The sequence below is a fragment of the Macrotis lagotis genome, chromosome 5 (assembly GCF_037893015.1).
Source record: "Macrotis lagotis isolate mMagLag1 chromosome 5, bilby.v1.9.chrom.fasta, whole genome shotgun sequence".
Lineage (NCBI taxonomy): Eukaryota > Metazoa > Chordata > Mammalia > Peramelemorphia > Peramelidae > Macrotis > Macrotis lagotis.
The window spans coordinates 213,812,098-213,831,010 of record NC_133662.1 but is presented as its reverse complement, the minus strand read 5'-3'; the positions used below and the strand labels follow the sequence as shown (position 1 = coordinate 213,831,010).

Genomic DNA, 18,913 nt, shown 5'->3' with positions numbered 1-18,913 from the left:
AAAAAATAAAATCATCACCCTGTGGCCAGTCTAATTACCCCTATGTAAAATAAATGAACCCTCTCATGTGTATAATTTGTTTCCCTTTGTATGACATACACTGGAAGTGTATTTAAAATTTATAAAAGTCTAAAGCATGAGCTTCCATAAAAGTTATGTTTACTTACTACAATTAGGTACATGAGATAACTACCTTCTGCTATTATTAAATAGCAAAATGGCAACTATGGCAAATAAAAATATTTTTTTTAAACTGGGATGAGAAATCATTTTGCAAAATCTTCAATGAAAATCATCTTCTGTGCAAATTTTGTTGTGTGTGTGTGTGTGTGTGTGTGTGTGTGTGTGTGTGTGTTTTTGAAAGTATCCCTGTTCAAAAATTAAGACTCTGAATAGCCTGAAATAAAAACCAGATTCCTAGGTGGCACAGAACACAGGGACTGGAGTCAGGAAAGAACAAGAGTTCCAATCTGCTGTGACCCTGGGTAAGTCCCCAAACCTCTATTGGGACCCATTACTTTTGTCTATAAAATGGGGTTAAATAGCATCTGCCTCCAGGCTTGCTGGAAGGATAAATTGAGATAACTGTAAAGCATAAAGCCAGTGAAGAAATAAAACCTCTTAAGTGGAAATGAAACAGCCCTGCACCCTACCCCAAGTTCTAGGAGTCCTTGAGGGCAGGGGAAAACTCCAAAAAAGTTACATCCTTGGTTAAACAGGAAAAAAAAAAGTATTAGGAACTGAGCAATGACTGCTACATGAAGAGTTGTGAAAGGGTGTTAAGTCTCCTACTTGGACTTGGAAAAAAAATTTTTTTTTAATCTAAAGTAACTCATCTTTTTAAGCTCCCTAAATATTCTTCTCCTCAATCAAAAAGTTGTAGATTTACTATATTTTATAATTAAGCTATCTCTCCCCTTCCTTGGATGAGAAGCCTAACCTATTTAATCTAGTCAATGATTTTTTTTCATTGTAATCTCATTCCTTCTAAGCCAGGTAGTCTATTATTCTTGTATACGAAAATTATGTTGATACCATCAAAATCTAGGTTTAAAAGTCAATGCTTACAGATGAGAGCAAAACTTTTGGAATAGCAGGTGTCTCTTGCCAAAATAGGTAAGGGAATAATGCTCATATTTCACACCTGAGTTCACTGGGCAGTAAATTTCCCTACAAAGAAGAAATTCTACTCTCTGCTAACAGTAAGCAGTTCATATCTCAAAATCAAGTTCCTCACCTGCTCCTCCAAGGGTGTGCTCCCAAGATCAGGGGACAGACTGGGTAGCAAAACTAGGGCCCAAGTAATATTTAAAATGTAGAGAGGACCAAATCAGAGGATTTTAAAATGCAAAAGTCCAGGTTGGATAGCTTGGATTCCAATGTCTTCTAAGTGATCGTTCTTTTAAGGAAGCTTCCTCTAAGAATAGGAGGGGAAAAAAAAAACTGCATTGGTGCCAAAGTTCTCCTTCTACCTCCCATGTAGAAACTGGTAACCTGGCCTTTAGTGAAGGAGGAAGGTGTTAGTAACTGAACTTTACAAGCACCTGAGAATTTCTACCTGCAGAAATCCAGCAGGGAATACAAGCCAAAAAAAAAAACCCTCACCCTATAGACCACAATGCATTTTGACTTCTGAAATCCCCCCCCCCTTACCTGTTTACCAGTTTACACAGCTGTTTGCCACGGGAACACCACCTTGTGCAGAATACAATCGTGGCATCCTTTGTTGATAATCACCTGTTGCCTAGCAATCAACATCCTGCATGGAGACGGACAGCACTAGGGCTCTTCCATCCGAGGTTACAATTCAACACAAGCCAGATAAGCCTGCATTTCAAGGTTGTCTTCGTCTGCAACTAGTTAACTTTAAAAATTGGCAAACAACAAAAGGTGTCTGAAGCCAGAAGGGTGCAGCAAGATTAGCTTCCTCTTGGGCTCTGGCGGCGTCCCCGTGCCACGATGTCTCCTGCGGCAAACATGGGAGATGTGCTCCTACAGTGGGAGAAGCCTTCCAAAGCTCAGGAGCCCCCATACAGGACCACGCAGGAACTAAGGCAACCCTTTCTTTCCTTAGGAATGCCTTTTTTTTTTTCCTCACAATCTGTACTACAAACCGGAGTGTGACAGGGACTGAGTGTGCGTTCGTACCTACGAAACCATCACGATGCATGCACATCCAAGGCTTGTGGAACCAGAGGTCAAATAAGGCACTGAGACCCATGAATGGTTTAATTACAAAGGCTAGCTCTCAGGAACTCTTCATCCATTCAGAACTAAACCCATGACTGCATAACTGCTGAGAAGCCCCTGGAGACGGAGGAGCTCCTCAAATGTGTCAGCAAAGGTTTTTATTAACATCATTAACATTTAAAAGCAAACGGAGCATTTTTCTTTCTTTTGGCAATTTGGTGCGAGCGTTTTAAAGTGCAAGACAAAGCAATTTCAAACTTTTTTTTTCTTCAAATTAAAAATGAAACTAAGGCCAAACGTGTTGGGTGAACAAAATAAATCAAAACTTAAAATTCAGCAACTCCAGCTCTTCCAACCAGCAAAGCCCCAGACTTGGGCAGTGTTCTGAGGCTTAAGGTGCTCTCCCTGCTTCTTGCATCCCAGCAACAACAGCACCATTCCCTCCAAAGGATGAGGATTGAGCAGCCAATGACCCCCAGTAACACATTCAACTAGAGATCCTTCAGACTGGACACACCAGGCTTGTCAACATGGAATGATGGTTTAACTGCTTCTTGCTCAGGACATACAAGATCTGAGCAGCAGCAAGTACCCCCTCGGCTGCAAACAAAGGGGTCAAAGGTTTGTCGTCAATTCACTTCCAAGCAGAAAAACATTTTCCTCAAAAGAAACAATTTATTTAGAATGAAACAAAATCAGCTCAACTGTGAGCGCATGTTTGAGTGACAGCTACTTTTAAGCTGTGTGAGCCATAAAAAGGGTTTTCCTTTACTTTTCCAGAAATCTTGTGTACACAGCACAAAGCAAAGAGGTCATGTTTTCCACTTAAAACACGGGCATTGGCATCACAATAGCAGATAACACAACTTTTTAAAGCTGCCATTTTAGTAAAATGCACAAATACTAAACAGATAAGCTTTCTTCCAATCAAGAGGCCCATGTAAATTCCACATAAGCCACAACTTCTCTTCAAAAAGGTCCATTAGAGCTTAGAATTCCAAATCTTCATCCGCTGTCCACCAGTTTTGCTTGCAGAGGGGGAAAAAAAGGTTATTAGGTACAAATGTTTACAACAGATTTTTTTTTCCCTACAATACATAGATGAACATAAGCTACAAGGCCTTTCTGGATAGTCCACTTTGATTTCAAAAAGCACCAATAATACCCACTGGCACAAACCTTGAAATGAATTCACTCAAAATGAAGACATGTAACAAGTAGAACAACAGGTTGGGCTTTTGTTTGTTTGTTTTTTGTTGTGTTTTTTTTTCCTAATAAGTTTAGCTTAGGGTTATAGAAGAACTGAAAATATCCTTTACACTCAGTTGAGTGTGGATGGAAAAGGGGAAAAACAAAATATTTCCACAGAGAAAAATCAGTGAAAGTTTATATTTGGATTTCTTTTTTTAAAAAAATGGGATTCTTCCTGAAGGCAACTTAAAAAAAGTGAAAAGAAAAAAAGAAAAAATGAAAATATGAATTGCAGTCAGACGTTCACCTCTGTGGTTTTTGTTTCGAATAAGTTTTCCAGCAATAGGTCACGCCAATATCATAGAAAAGCGGTCAATGTACACAGCCATTTAAAATTGAATGGGCCATGTCACCAGTTACGATGAACCGTTTTCGTATATAGAACTGCTAAATAACCACCAAACCCTTCAAGAACCTTGGTTTCAACGCTACTCAAATCTTATATATAAATTTTCCATCAAGTTTTAACAGTTCACTACAGTTACCTATGAGAATATTCCTTTTTAAGGTTGTCACTAGAATCAAGGGGATAGGAGTCAAGTCTGTAAATCTAACAGCTGCTTCTCATTTTCACAATGGACTCCTTTGTATATATTACCTCAAAACCAGTCATGGAAATGAGAAAGAATAGCCCCAGGAATTTTGTTCATTACACACACCAAAAAAAACCAAAAAAACAAAAAAAAAGTCCTTTCCATAAAAGGTCATTAAGACCCTCTCTCCTAAGGTGGTCTCCTCGTTCTGTTACAGCTGGAAGTTTCTGATGAATGGTTCTTACATTTAGAAAGCAGAGGTAGTTCTTTTGGCTATAGCAAGTAGGAAACAAAGGAATTCAAAGTAAATTAACTCAAATGAGGAACTGAATTTTTATAATAACCCTTGGAGGAACTTCTAATTTCAGTCAACAAAAGAGATTAGGTAAAGTTATTGACCAGCAGTTGAGACAATTAAGGAACCCATTATTCCTTTCAAAGTTTAGAATTTCGATACAAAAGGCTTAATCATCTCGATGCTTTCATTTTCTTGTGTACCAAGACATTAAATGCTTTTTAGAATTCACTTGAATTCACTTGAACTTCTAGAAACATCAACTGCATGCACACAGCCAGCATCAAGAAAATTTGGTTGTTATAGAAAATCCAATGATGGGATTATAAAATTCTGGCTAACAGTGTTTAGCACCACAGAGATGGTCCTAGACTTTCAGAATTTCCCAATTCTGAATGAAGTGAACAATTAGTGATGTTACACACCTGTACAACAGGATAGACAACATAGATAAGATGGCAGTATTGTGAATTGGTGGCACTCAGTTAATTGCCATATTAAACATAATCAAATGCTTTACCTTACACACTCAAGAATGATATTAAACCTATTTCACAAAGAAAGAAGCACAAATTACCAGATCTAACAAAAACTGTAACTTCAAAATAAACATTCATACAGGAAGTAAAAGCACAGTACTGCCTGTTCCTGTTATCCTTTAAATCAACCTGATTAAAAAAAAAAAAAGAAAGAAAGAAACCACCTTGGATCATAGTGAAAACTAGATGCCGCCGCGTGAGCTTACTCTTCAAAAGAGCAAAAATTGCTTTCCCAGTTCATTTTATCAAAAGGGGCACCAAATACCAAGTTGCGATCATTTCTAACCGATCAAATGTTTCTAGGTGTAAACTGTACTTTGACCCCATACATGCATCAGTTTTTAAGCCAGGTGTCTATTGCACATTTGAGTCCCAATCACTGCTTTTCAAAGGTAGCAAGCACAAAAGACCAAATACAATTTTTTGTCCCCAAAGGCATACCAAGGACCTACAATTCAAAATCTAACTCTTACTTTCTCTACACAAAAGTCATCAAGAGTGTGAAGTTTTTTCCCCACAGTTTCAAAAACAAAAAACAAAAAAAAGCTCTACAAATGTAAAAAGAAAATCAAAAGGATGACAGACTGCAGCAGTGATGAGGGTCATGCTGACATGCATTAGACACCTGCCATAATGGAAAACAATGAATACAGTTTTCAAAAAAAAGTAATTAATGATGAATTTAACATGAAGTTTCCCTTGGGTTATTATTGGTGCTATTTCAAAGTATCAGCATCCTCACTGATAATAGAAAGAACAGCCGAGCTCTACTAGGCTTTCAACAGGTAAAATACTTTCACAGATAATAGTGACCATAATCCAGAACTTCCTAAGGTTTCTATTCATAATGTTAATATGTACTACAGGCATGAGTGGAAGTCATCACCATTTCAATTAGGGGAAGAAATGCAAAATACAGTCAAGAGATATATTAAAAATAAATAAAGACACTGATGAGTTGCAAGATACACAAGCAGCAAAATGCCTGCTTACATAACAAATGAAAATGATGTTCAGCTAAAATTCAAAATCCAATTGAACAAACTTTTTCTTTTTTAAGAGATGTGTTAAATTTACATTATATATTTGGGGAATCAGCTATATACAATAAGCTGCACAAAAAAAAGGGGGGGGGCCTTAGAGCACTGGCATCTATCCAACTTTTTAAACTTTGTCAGAAACCAGGGTCAGCCCACTGTACATGAATGTCATCAACACGTAAAACATTTACAATGATATATGTCCCCTCAGTATCATTTGGGGACCTCCCCTCCCAAAAAAACACAAAGGGTCCTTTTAAGGCATTTTTTTTTTTAGATCACCAACCAAAAATGCTGCAACTCAGAATGGATGCCCAATGACTTAAGGTACACCTTAAAAGCCTGTAGACAACTGTATCTTTCTATTACAGAAGACAGAACCTTCAATGGTCACAAAAATTAAAACCCACCTCGGATGACAAATATTTGATTTTGGAGTATACACTACTAAGTCTGAATTGTACCTCTGACACTTCTTTGAAAAGTCAGTAAAAACAGACACTTCTACCGACTTGTTTTTTCTCTTCTGAAAGCACCTACTTGTTTCTTGCATACTAGAGTAAGCACAAGACATAGATGGTTTGTAACATAGTCCTCAATATTCACTGAACAGTCACAGCTACAAACCCAAAGTGCATATATGGGATACAGCAGAACTCATGAAGAGATGCTAGAATGCACATGTTAAAAGCCTGCTTTCTGGGAATTATTTTTGTAGACTAAGTGAAATACTCAAACACCTGATTAAAAGAATTAAACTGCTGTACAGTGTACCACCTGACATTTGTGTTCCCTGATCAAATTTTAGTCAAAATAAAACAAAATCATTCTGACATTGGAATTTTACATAGACACCAAAACCTAACATTTGGACTCTGAATCAGACTGATAAGGAAGTACAATTGGGTTTTTTTTCTCCTGTTTTCCAAATTCTGACTTTTTCAAATAGATGGGCATGTAACTTAGAGGATTTTTTTTTAAACTAAAGTTTACAAAAATGAAGACAGAGGACAAAAGTTACAAATAAAAGGAGGGGGGAGGCTTTAGTCAAAGTGGGCTTCTCTGCCCGCTCCTCTGGGGGAGGGAGGGATTCCCCTTCCCTTAGGTACACCAACGGCTAAACTTTCCTGACTTCTACTTTAAAGTGGTTTACAGAAACATAAGGAGGAAATCGCTACGAATAAACAACTAATTAAAAAAATAATAAAGTCGTGTGTCTGGAGCTGCATCCCATAACACATCACACATTAGGAACCATGTCAAGTAGTAAACGCAAGCTAGAGGGTGGGGGTGGGGGGGGGGCTTTAGGACGCCCCCCGGACAATGACCATGACCAGGTAATCTTCTTCAGATTTGGCCAGGGCCTTGGCAGGAGAATCCAGAAACTGCTGGGAGAACTCACAGGGCGGGAAGGCGTGGAGGACCCCGGTGTTCTCCTTGTCTTTGTTGCCCCCCACGGGGAGGCTGATGACGCCGGCCGCCTGCTTCTGCTTCAGGTAGGACACCAGGTTGCGGAGCGGCCTCTGCGTGGAGGTGGTGGCCTCGGAGGCGGCCGAGGAGGAGGACGACGAGGAGCGGCCGTCGGCGCCGGGCACGGCCAGCAGGATGGCGTAGCCGTTGGGCCCGGCCACCTTGATGCGGCGGGTCACCTCGTCCAGCTTGGGCTGGTCCAGGCGCAGGCGCTGCGTGATCTTGAGCTGGGCCACCTTGCCGCCCGTGGCGCCCTCCACCAGCAGGCTGCTGGCCACGTGCAGGTCGCCCTGCAGCAGGTGCATGCTGGACGGGAAGTTGCTGTTCTTGAGCAGGAGCATGCCCTGCCAGGCCAGGCACAGCTTGGGCGGCGCGGCGGGCGCGGGCGCGGGCGCGGCGGCCTCGGCCTTCTGCGGCGGGGACTTGAGCTTGGAGGCGCCGCCGCCACCGCCGCCGCCCCCCTCCGCCCGCCGCGGGCTCGGCGCGCTCCTCCTTCTTCAGGGGGCTCTTGCCCTCCGGGGCCGCGGGGCCGCGGTGCTTGCGCTCGCGCTCGGCCGACGCCGAGTTCTTGCGGTCGCGCTTGTCGCCCTGGCCGCGCTCCAGGCTGCCGCGGCGGTCGGCGCGGGCCGGCTCGGGCCGCTCGTGCGGCAGCAGGCGCGAGGAGCGCGCGTCCGGCTCGCCGTAGCGGTCGCGGCCCGGCTCGGGGCTGCGCTCGGGCGACGGCGGGCAGTGTCTCTTGCGCGAGCGCTCGCTCTCGGGGGAGCGGTCCGCGTGGCGGCCGTCCTCGGGCGGGCGCCGCTTGCGCGGCGGCGGGTCGCGGCCGCCCGGCGGCTCCCGCTCCCCGCGGTCCCGCTCCAGGGACCAGCCGTCCCGCCGGCGCTCCAGGCTGTCGAGGGGCTCGTAGGCCGGCAGGGCCGCGGCGGCCGCCCGGGCGCCGCCCCGCTCCCGCACCGGCGGCGGCGGCGGCGCCCAGTCCGCGTCGGGGTACGGGTCCCGCTCCCGGTCGCGGTACAGCAGCGGCGGCGAGCGGTCGCGGGCGCCCCGCAGCGGGTCGGGGGCGCGGTGGCCGAAGGCGTCGGCCACCAGCTCGTAGTGCGCCAGCGGCAGCGGCTGCAGGTACTGCTGCTGGTAGCGGTGCTCCGTGTCGGCGAAGTCCACGCGCAGCCGGCGGTCCGGGCCGCCCAGCGGGAAGCCGCGCATGTGCGTCCAGGCGGCGTGCGCCGCGTCCAGGCTCTCGTACTGGATGTAGGCCCAGCTGTCGCCCTTGCGGTAGTCGATGGTGCGGATGGTGCCGAAGCGGTCGAACTCGCGCGCCAGCGCGGCCAGCGGCACCCAGGGGCCCAGGCCGCCCACCCACAGCCGCGTGGTGGGCGTGGCCTTGCCGTAGCCGATCTTGATGGGGTTGCGGATGATCACCTTGCCGGCCATGGCCAGCTTGGCGCGGTGCGACATGTCCAGGTTCTCGAACTTGAGGAAGCCGTAGGTGCTGGTCTGGCCGCGCGTGGGCCGCTTGATGTCCACCTCCGTGATGACGCCGAAGCGGTCGAAGGCGCGCCGCAGGTCGCTCTCCGTCACCGTGATGTCCAGGTTGCCCAGGAACAGCGTGCGGTTGGCGCGCTGCCCGTCCTCGGGGGACAGCTCGTCGGCCTCGCGGAACGGCGCGGCCCCGGCGCCCACGCGGGGCTCCAGCCCGTAGGCCGGCCGCACGCGCTCGTAGAAGGGGTAGTCGCGCTCGCGCTCCAGCTCGCGGGGCAGCGGCGGCGGCGGCGGCGGCGGCAGGCGGCCCAGGGCCAGCTGCTGCAGGCGGTAGTCGCGGTAGCCCAGGGCGGCGCCGCCGGGGGACAGCGCGCGCTGGCCGGCCGCCCCGCCGCCGCCGCCGCCGCCCCCGCCGCCGCCCGCGGGGTGCCGGTGCCCGCCCGCGGCCGCGCCCGCCACGCCGGCGGCCGGCGCGTAGGCCTCCTTGTCCAGCGGCGAGCGGCTGCGGCGGCGGCTCACGTACACCGCCTCGATCTTGAGCGGCCGGTCGTACAGCACCAGGCGGCCGCGGGCGTGCTTGGCGGCGCGCGCGTCCTCGGGCCGGCGGAAGTTGACGAAGGCCACGCGCTCGTCGCCCGAGCCGCCGGGCAGCCGGCTGATCTTGACGCTCACGTCGCCGAAGCGCTTGAACTCGTGGAACAGCCCGTCCTCCACCGCCTCGTCGCTCAGCTGCGAGCCCAGCTCGCTGATCTTGAGCGTCTTGTACTCGCCGCCGCCGCCGCCGCCGTCGCCGCCCGAGCTGGCGGCCGAGCGGGCCTCCCCGCCCCCGCGGGAGCCGCCGCGCGACTCGCCCCCGCCCGACGCGTTCTTGGCGCCGGGCGAGCTGTAGCTGTGCAGCCGGCCCGAGCCGCCGCCCGGCGCGTCGTACTCGCGGCTGCCGCCGCGGCCGCTGCCCTTGTCCAGGTGCAGGCTCCGGCGGGTGCCGCCGCCGTCCGCCTTACCGCCGTTGCTGCCGCCCGAGCCCCCCAGCTTCTTGCTGCGCTCCCCGCGGCTGCTGCTCGACTCGTCGCCGCCGCGGGACCGCTTGGCCTTGGCGGGAGAGCGCTCCTTCCCCTTCATGGCTGCCGGCTGTGCGGGGCCGCCTCGGAACTGGCTGGCTCGCCTGCCCGCGCCGCTTTCACACAGCGGAATCCCGCGCCGCCATCTTGGACACCGCCGCGGCAATGGACCCCGCCCCGCCGCCCTCATTGGTCAGCGAGCCCCTGTCTGCCTCCGGCTCATTGGGGGCTCCCTCCGTCCGTCTTCCCGGCTCCCGGCGCGAAGCGAGTGATCCCGCCCGATCTCTCTTATTGGACTCTTGACGTCGCCGCCGGAGGATCCTATTGGTCGTGGCCGTTGTCCGTCTTAACGGCTCCTCGCGCCCGGTCGAGGGTCCCGCCCCCGCCGCGCCGTGGCATCACCTGACCCCGAGGCCGGCGGGGTTGATTGGCTGACGGGCCCGTCCTGTAACGGTCCACCTCGCGCGGGGAGAATGGCGAGCCCGCCTCTCCGTCCTCGTCATTGGTCCGTCGCCCCTCCCCTGAGCTTCCGATTGGAAAGCGGCACCGTCACTTCGGGCACTCTTTCCGAGGTGAGGGTTAGACACCTCTCTCGCGAGAACCCGTCCACCTGCCCTCCCTCCGTCTCTCCGGATGTCTGCGCGCAGAGTTTAAATCTGGTTGGGGGCCCCACGAGGAATTCGATAGGCTTCAGGGCGTGTCAATCAAAGTGTTCCGCCTTCAATTTCTGCCCCCCCTCTTAAAGGGCCCTGCTCAGCGGCCGAGAGAGGAGACCGAAGGGGGGGGAGCGAACGTGGGGTTGCGTAAGGACGTTCGGAGCGCCGCCGCCCCCCCCCCGGCCTGGCGGTCCCCCCGGCCCCGCGGGCCCCCGGGCCTCAGCTTGGCCTTAAGGACGGTGCATAATAACGGGGACAACAGCAGCGACCTTGACCGCTAGCTCACGCGCCCCCACGCGCGTGGGGGCACCGAGGCAGGGCAGCCCCGCGCGTGGCCGGGCCGGGGGGCTCCGCGGAGGGGGAGGGGAGGGCACAGACTAGCCGCCTGCGGCGGGGCAAACGGCGACAATGAAAACAACCGATTTGGTAAAAACGAGCGCCCAGGCCCCAGGCTGTGCCCCCCTGAAGCGCCTTGAGGCCGGGACGCCCCCCTAGAAAGGTCCGGGCGCCCCAGGCTGGTCGGCGAGGGGTTAAATGGCTCAATTCTAGAACCCAAGGACCACCGAGACCGGGAGCAGCCAAAATCAACTAGGAATTGGCCTCATCATTGTCATAAAAGCATGCAAACGCCATCTTTCTGGAGGCTTCTGCTCTTATTTTTTTTATCCCCTCATTTTATCTTTTTATTTAAATTTTAGTGGCCACAGGGCTAGGTCCTTATTAAGTGTCTGAGGGCGGACTTGAACCCAGGTCCTCCTGACTTCAGGGCCAGTGCTCTATCCATTGGGCTACCTAGCCATCCTGAATATTGGTTTTCAAGAGGAAAAAGGAGGTCGTGCCTTTAACCAGCTCTTAGCCCCGGAATAGTGTGTTAGATCTTAGAAACAAAGCAATGGCTTAACCATTTCAATGACACCACCATTCACAAACAGTAAATAACCCCTGCCCCAACCCTGACTGTAGTTTTTTATTCTTCTCTGTCTTTTCCTTTAACAACCTACATCTAGGAACAAGCATTTATACAGCACCTGCTATGTGTCAGAACTATGTATCCTCACAACAGCCCTGGGAAGTAGATTATTTCCATTTTAAAGTTGAGGGAACTGAGGCAAACAGAGATAAAATAATATGACCCAGGGTTACAGAGCTAGTAAGTATAGTATCTGAGGCTGAATTTGAACTTGGGGCTTCCTGACTCCAGTACCAACTATTCTATCCTTTGTGCCACCAGTTACCTCTAAGAATTGGTCAAGAGCTGCCAATTCAACCTCCAAAATCTCTCTTAAATTATGGAGTTATAGATTAGACTGGAAGGATCTTACAGGTGATTAAATATAACTCATAGGCTCAGAGAGGATTCAAGAAATACTTCAAAGGTTGAACTGACAAGTCATAGTAGCTCAAAAATGGTGGGTCAGGAAAAGGGAGGGGATTTCAACAGGGGATTCCTGAGTTATACTACTCATTATACTACTACTACTACTACTACTACTACTACTACTACTACTACTACTACTACTACTACTACTTCTCTAAAGTTCAATTTCCTCAGCTGTAAATGTTTTGGACAAGATGTCTCCATGGTCCCTTCCAATTGTAAAATTATGACAGTCCATAGTCCATCGCTTACTTAGAACAGGTTCAATTTACCTGAAGTGCTAGAACTTCCTCCTATCTAGTTTCCTGTTTCAAGTCCCTTTTAAATCACTACTATCAAATGAACTTTTAAATATATATATATATATTTATAAAATATATAACAAATTTAATTTATAAAATATAAATATATTTAAAATTTACATTTTTAAAATGGTCCATTTCTAGTTATAAAATATATCTTTAAATATATTTTAAAGTATATAAATGCTCAATATAAATATGTATTTTTAAATATATTTTTAAATTTTTATTTTCAGTTCCAAATTCTCTTCCATCCCCCATGCCTTCTCTCATCCATTGAGAAGGCAAAAAATATAATACTCATTATACATATGAAATACATGTGAAATACATTTCCATATTCCCAGGTTGCAAGAAAAACTTTTTTTTTAAAGAAAATCAAAAAAATCTACATCTACTCTCAGAATTTATCAGTCTTTCCTTTGGAGGTGGAGAGCTTTTTTCCAGTTGAACCTTATGTGCAAATCTGATCATTTCACTCCTCTGCTAAAACCTTAAAAATGGTCCCTCCTCAATCCCTAATTTTATGTCTTTTCTGTTGTGCTATACTGGTCAGATTTCAATTTACCTTCATTTCTTCCTACACACCTAGTGCTTTCCTAACTCCAAACTTTTGTTCCTCCAAACCTCTTTACCTGATATTCTTTATCTTTAATTGTTGAAACTTGAAAGCATTTAAAGACAAGTTCAAACACTACTTCCTTGATGATTTCTAAACCAATCTTAACATGTGGTAGTATATAGTGTGCTGAATTTGAATGAGAAAGACTTGAGGTCAAATTCCATCACCAAACCCAATTAGGCATATGACAGTAAACAAATTACCTTTCCTCTGAGTTTTCAATTTCCTCATCTTTAAAATGGGGATGACTCAAATATATCAGATTGTTGGGAAACTTAAAGATATTTTTAGGAACTTTTAAAGCCTTATTCGTGTAGCAAGGGCTTAGATCTAACTGCCACTTTGGGTCTCATCCAAACAAGGCCTAACAGTGTTATTTATAAATATCAGTTAATATTCCACTAGTTAAAAATTAAATCTTCCTTGGGTCTCACATGGCACTTGGTACTTCTCTTATACTTTTATTATATTCTTATCATTTAATGCATTCTGATCCATAGTAGTGATTGCATATTTGTAGATAAGTACCTTCCCTCTCCTAGGTTCTGAGTTCTTTAAGGGAAGAGATCATGTCTGAATTATATTCAGACCTCTCCTAATGTTTTACACATGATGTGGAGTGAATGAGACAAATTAAGAAATTATGCTAGACTAACCTGATTCCCTTTTCTGTTACTGTTGCTATAAAACAGTAAACTAACTAAGCCATAATGCTATAAACCAGTAAACTTTTAAAAATGAAATTATTTTTCTCTTTTTATCCCTAAAACCTTGCACATAATGGACACAGAATCAGTGTAATTTGACTTAAATCAAACAGAATCATCTGGATTGTAGCAAGTCTGAAAAGTTTTATGATATTTCTTGTAATATTCTAAAAAGGTCAATATTCTCTTGGATAGGTTGGAGCTATGGGTCAGATGAGGGTAAAGTTAAGTGAGTGCCTATTTGGTTGAACAAGAGAAAAACGAAAATTATTGTTTAAATGGTGCCAATCTTGAGGAAATACTAGTAGTATATTGAAGGCTCTGGCTGTTGACCCTATTTTGCTCATCTTTTATCAATGATTTGGTTGAAGATATTGATTCAATTTAATTCAGTTTAGCAGACACCTAATTAGGCCTGCTGTCCACCTACTATATATAAAACATAGTTCCAAGAAGAAATAAAAAAGTCAGGTCAGATAGAATCCACTTCAATAAAGTTTATCATCAAATAGCATACTGATAACCTTCAAGATGTCAAAAGATCTCAGAAGCCTGAATCAACTGGCACTTTGAGATTCCAAAGCATTTGACAAATATCCTCTCAGTTCATCCTCACAACAAGCCTGTAAGACAGGTGCTATTTTACAAATGAAGAAACTAAGGCAGGCAGGTTAGGTGATCTGCCTAGGGTCATCCCACTAGGAAATATCTGAGACAGAATATGAGCTCAAGGCCTCCTGCCTCTAGGACCAGAAGTCTTATCGACCTGCCTTTGGAAAGGAGAAATGATTCTACAACACTTATATTTTACATGTAACATTTTTCAATTGGTTTTTAAAATACAACTATGAAAGACAGGATGGTGAAGAAATGGACAGACAGCAGTGTATTGGGAAAAGGACATGGAGATCCTAACTTCAGAAGACTGATTATGAAGTATCCTTCTTCACACCCCATCTGGACAGAGACTAGACTAGAAAGACAGAACGGCAGTTTTAAGTCACTGACCACAGCAATGTGTTGGTTTGTTTTGTTTGACTCTACTTGTTACAAGGGAACAGACCATCATCAGACCATCATCTAATTGGATAGTGGTTGGATACAAGTCTCTTCCCTACATACCAAGCCTCCCCTCCCTTTAAATGAGAGGCAGTTTGATGGTACCAGGATGCTACAAATATTGGGGGAAAGCTGTCAGAAAGTCTTGCTCGAGGAAGAGGCACCCAAACCTGAAGGATAAGCTCAGGAAATGGCTAATAGATTGGTTTGTCAGGAATGTGGACTCTATGGGGAAACAATATGAAACCAAACTATAAAGTTAGGTTAGAGACGGATTATGGGGTTTTCTCAATACTAGACTGAGTTATTTATATTTTATTTTACAGGATAAGAAACCACAAAAGAGGTTTTCTCAGGAGAGCAATTCATGCTTTAGGAAGAATATTTCAGCAGTTTCAAAGAGAGTATGGATTGGAGAGGGGAGAGACAAGGCAAGAGGTAATGTCATCCCTACCTAGGGGCGTGACTGTGTGAGTTGAGAGATGCAGATGAATATAAGAGAGGAGAAGAAAGTAGACTCAACAAGATTTGAGTCTGAATTGGATGGAGGAAAAGAGGTGTCTGGAAAGATGGATATCCCTTAGTGGACATGGGGAATATGTTGACTTTGGGGTGCCTTCAAGATATCCAGGTGCAGACATCCAGCATGATGTCCTAGATACAATTAGGGCAGACACAGAAAACTTTCGAGCTTGGCAGAGCCCACCAGTATTTAGGTTCAGTTGACATAGAAACACCACAGTGACATGAGGCATCATCATGGGCTCTTAGTGGAGACCATTGATATTATTCAGGAGATATAGGAATGGAAAAGGCAGGATGCTAATTAGAGCAAGGTTAATAGTTAGAAAGCTTGGGATTTTGAAAGACCTTGAAGAAGGCCACCAGCATATTGGGTAAACTCTTTGACAAAAATAGCAAGATGCAAAAGCATGTGGGAGATTTCACCTTGAAAGGACCACTCATTAAAAGATGGTGAATCTCCTAAAGCAATGAATTAACGAGGGAGACCTTTCTCGTCTTGAGAGCTGTCTAAAAGCTAAACCAACTGAGGAAACAGGAATAAATAATTACAAAGGCCCCTTCTAGCAGGACCTGGAAATTCTGTGTCTCTGCCTCTTGAGGGAATGAGTTTCCCATGGCTGGAGGAATCTATCAGAATCTGAATAAATAAATAAATAAATCTAAATAAATTATAATAAATTATCAAATTATCAAGTCTTTTTTAGAGAGAATTCATTTATCAGGTAGGGAGGAGATGAGAGACATGGACCTGAAGTGGACGTTAAAGATCATCTACTCTTAACACTTTCATTTTATAATGAGAAAACTGAGGTTAAGACTATGAAGAAAATTGTCTTCAGCCTTTTAAAGGTTTTGTCCATGCCTGTAATTTAATCTGTGCAGAAACTCCTGATGTAGAAATGCCTTCCTTCTATCCATATGGAAAGTATTTGGTCTTGTAGAAAATTTTTTTAGGAAACCAAGTGACTTAGTATGATATAGTTAGGGAGTGTTGGAAGCAGGATCTAAATGGCAGTACTCTAGAGATCCCACTAGGTTCTGCTACCTCTGTCTGAAGTGCAACATTTCCCAGCTAGTTAATGACAGACCCCAAATGAGAAATTAGTTCTACTGAACCCTACTGTAGTACTTTCTTTTTTTTTTATTTAAATATGTACGGTATATAATAAAAGATATAGGTGGCACAGTAGATAAAGCTCTGGTCCTGGAGTTAAAAAGACCCATGTTCAAATCCTACCTCAGAGACTCACTAGCTGTGTGACTTTGGACAAGTCACTTAACCCTGTTTGCCTGCTCATCTGTCAAATGAGCTGAAGAAGGAAAGGGTAAACCACTCTAGTATCTGTCAAGAAAATCCCAGATGGGGTCATGAAGAGTAAGACACAACTGAACAACAACAGCAGCAGGCAGAATGTGCCTGCCAATAGTTCAGGGAAGTAACTTAATATCACAAATAGAGCTCTGGAATTGCAGTTTGGAAGTCCTAGGTTTGAATATAGCCAAGGACCTTCATTAACTATGGACCCCTTAAGCAAGTTGTTTAAACTGTTTTAGATGGTTTCTTTATCTGAATCAGGAATAATAATAGCACCTACCTTCTAGGTTTTAGTGAGGATCAAAATAAACTATACACACACACACACACACACACACACATATATATATATGTATATATATATATATATATATATAAATCTTAAAGTACTATATAATTCTTAGATATTATAATAGTTATGCTCCTGAAAAGTTCATAATTTACCATATAAATATTAAATTAATCTGAAGAAGTCTGTTCACTAATTAACCTTACTTATTCATTTGGCTATTAATATATCAGAGTTTCTCAGTTTATGAGACAATCTTTAAATAGACAAATCAAGAAAAATTCCATTATGTAACTCAATAGGAGTTTGTCTAAATTTCATTAAGTTTCTAAAAGTCTACAGCATGTTCTTAAAAAGCTTCATTTATTACACAATGTGTCTTTCTAAATTCATTTAAGTAAATAGAAAGGATTAAAAATAACATTAATGTTAAAAATTCCCCTTGCTCATAAAGCACTCTGAAAAGAAGAAAAAACACATTTGTAATCAATATGATAATGATAATATTCATTTGTGGGTTGCCATGGCCAAAAAAAATTGATTACCACACGGCAAGTCTACTATTAATGTACCTTTCCACAGTTAACTAGTCATCATAAAATAGCCCTGTTTCTAGGGCCATAGTTAAAGTCTTTTCAGCTCAATAAAATCAGTAGACATTGTACTCTACTGGTCTAGCCTGTCAGAGCTCAAGGGCATAGAAACTTGCCTGTAAAGTCTTAAGCAGAAGATTGATGGATGATTAGGAACAAAGTCATCTTAGACTACAGAGAAAAGCAATGGAAAGTAAAGATAGGTTTTAAAAACCATGGCAAAGGGGCGGGTAGCTGGCATAGTGGATAAAGCACCGGCCTTGGAGTCAGGAGTACCTGGGTTCAAATCTGGTCTCAGACACTTAATAATTACCTAGCTGTGTGGCCTTGGGCAAGCCACTTAACCCCATTTGCCTTGCAAAAACCTTAAAAAAAAAAAAAAAGAATCATTTTGGGGCAGCTAGCTGGCATAGTGGATAAAGCACCGGCCTTGGAGTCAGGAGTACCTGGGTTCAAATCCGGTCTCAGACACTTAATAATTACCCAGCTGTGTGGCCTTGGGCAAGCCACTTAACCCCATTTGCCTTGCAAAAACCTTAAAAAAAAATCATTTTGGGGCAGCTAGGTGGCACAGTGGATAGAGCACCGTCCCTGGAGTCAGGAGTACCTGGGTTCAAATCCGGCCTCAGACACTTAATAATTACCCAGCTGTGTGGCCTTGGACGAGCCACTGACCCCCATTGCCTTGCAAAAACTTAAAAAAAAAAAACCATGGCAAGATGTCCTACTAAGCAAAATCATGTCAAGGTCATTAAAAGTTGAAAGTTGAAAAAGAAAACTAAAATGGAACAAAAAAGGGAAAAGATTTTCAAAAACCATGTAATCAAATTGCCCAGGGTCTCACTGAAATCAGATCTTCTCTCCAGGCCTTGATCTCCATCCTTTAAGATCTCCATCCTTTAAGACACCAACTGCTCATAGTTCCTCAAATATTTGAAGAGGAGCTAAAAATAAAGATGGAAAAACAATCAGATCAGACCAAGCACATCTAGAGGAGATACGTAGTGGAGGGAATCTAGTTTTGAAGGGACATTCAAGGTATCTGAAGGAAAAGATATGAAAGGCATACAGAAAGAATGTTGGATCTTATTAATTTTGAAAATTACCAGCATATGTATCTGTTCTTCCATCATACAAAATCTTTGTCAAAGTCATATAAACACAAAGGAAATTAGCAATGATGATGCTAGTATATGATGGATTTTTCCAAGTCATGGTAAACAATGGATCAGATTTTACCACCTCATACAAACTTAAAGTTATAAAGAATTTAAGAAGCCACTGTGCTTATTATTGTTTTTGTTGTTGTTTTGCAAGGCAACGGAGTTAAGTGACTTGCCCAAGGCCTCACAGCTAGGTAATTATTAAGTGCATGAGGCCAGATTTGAACTCAGGTACTCCTGACTCCAGGGCCGGTGCTCTATCCGCTGTGCCACCTAGCCACCCCCTTATCATTGTTGATGATGGAAAAAAGCATTTGATTTGGTAGAACAAACTAACTTGCATACTCTTTTCCAATGTTGTACCACCAATTTATATATTAAAATATTCAAGATTCCTTGAAAGATATAATAGAAATAACCTTACTCATTGACCTTATGATCATAAACATTAA

The 18,913-nt window shown here is 44.7% G+C and overlaps 1 protein-coding gene across 1 annotated transcript; it reads right to left on the bottom strand.

Annotated features, from left to right (window-relative positions):
• Nucleotides 1-322: 322 nt before the first annotated feature.
• Nucleotides 323-10,200, bottom strand: RBM15 (RNA binding motif protein 15). The gene is given in 2 exon segments (XM_074188376.1): nt 323-7,770; nt 7,772-10,200. Coding segments are annotated over 2 exon segments (2,889 nt in total). The 5' UTR covers nt 10,043-10,200; the 3' UTR covers nt 323-7,152.
• Between the last annotated feature and the right edge of the window lie 8,713 nt (nt 10,201-18,913).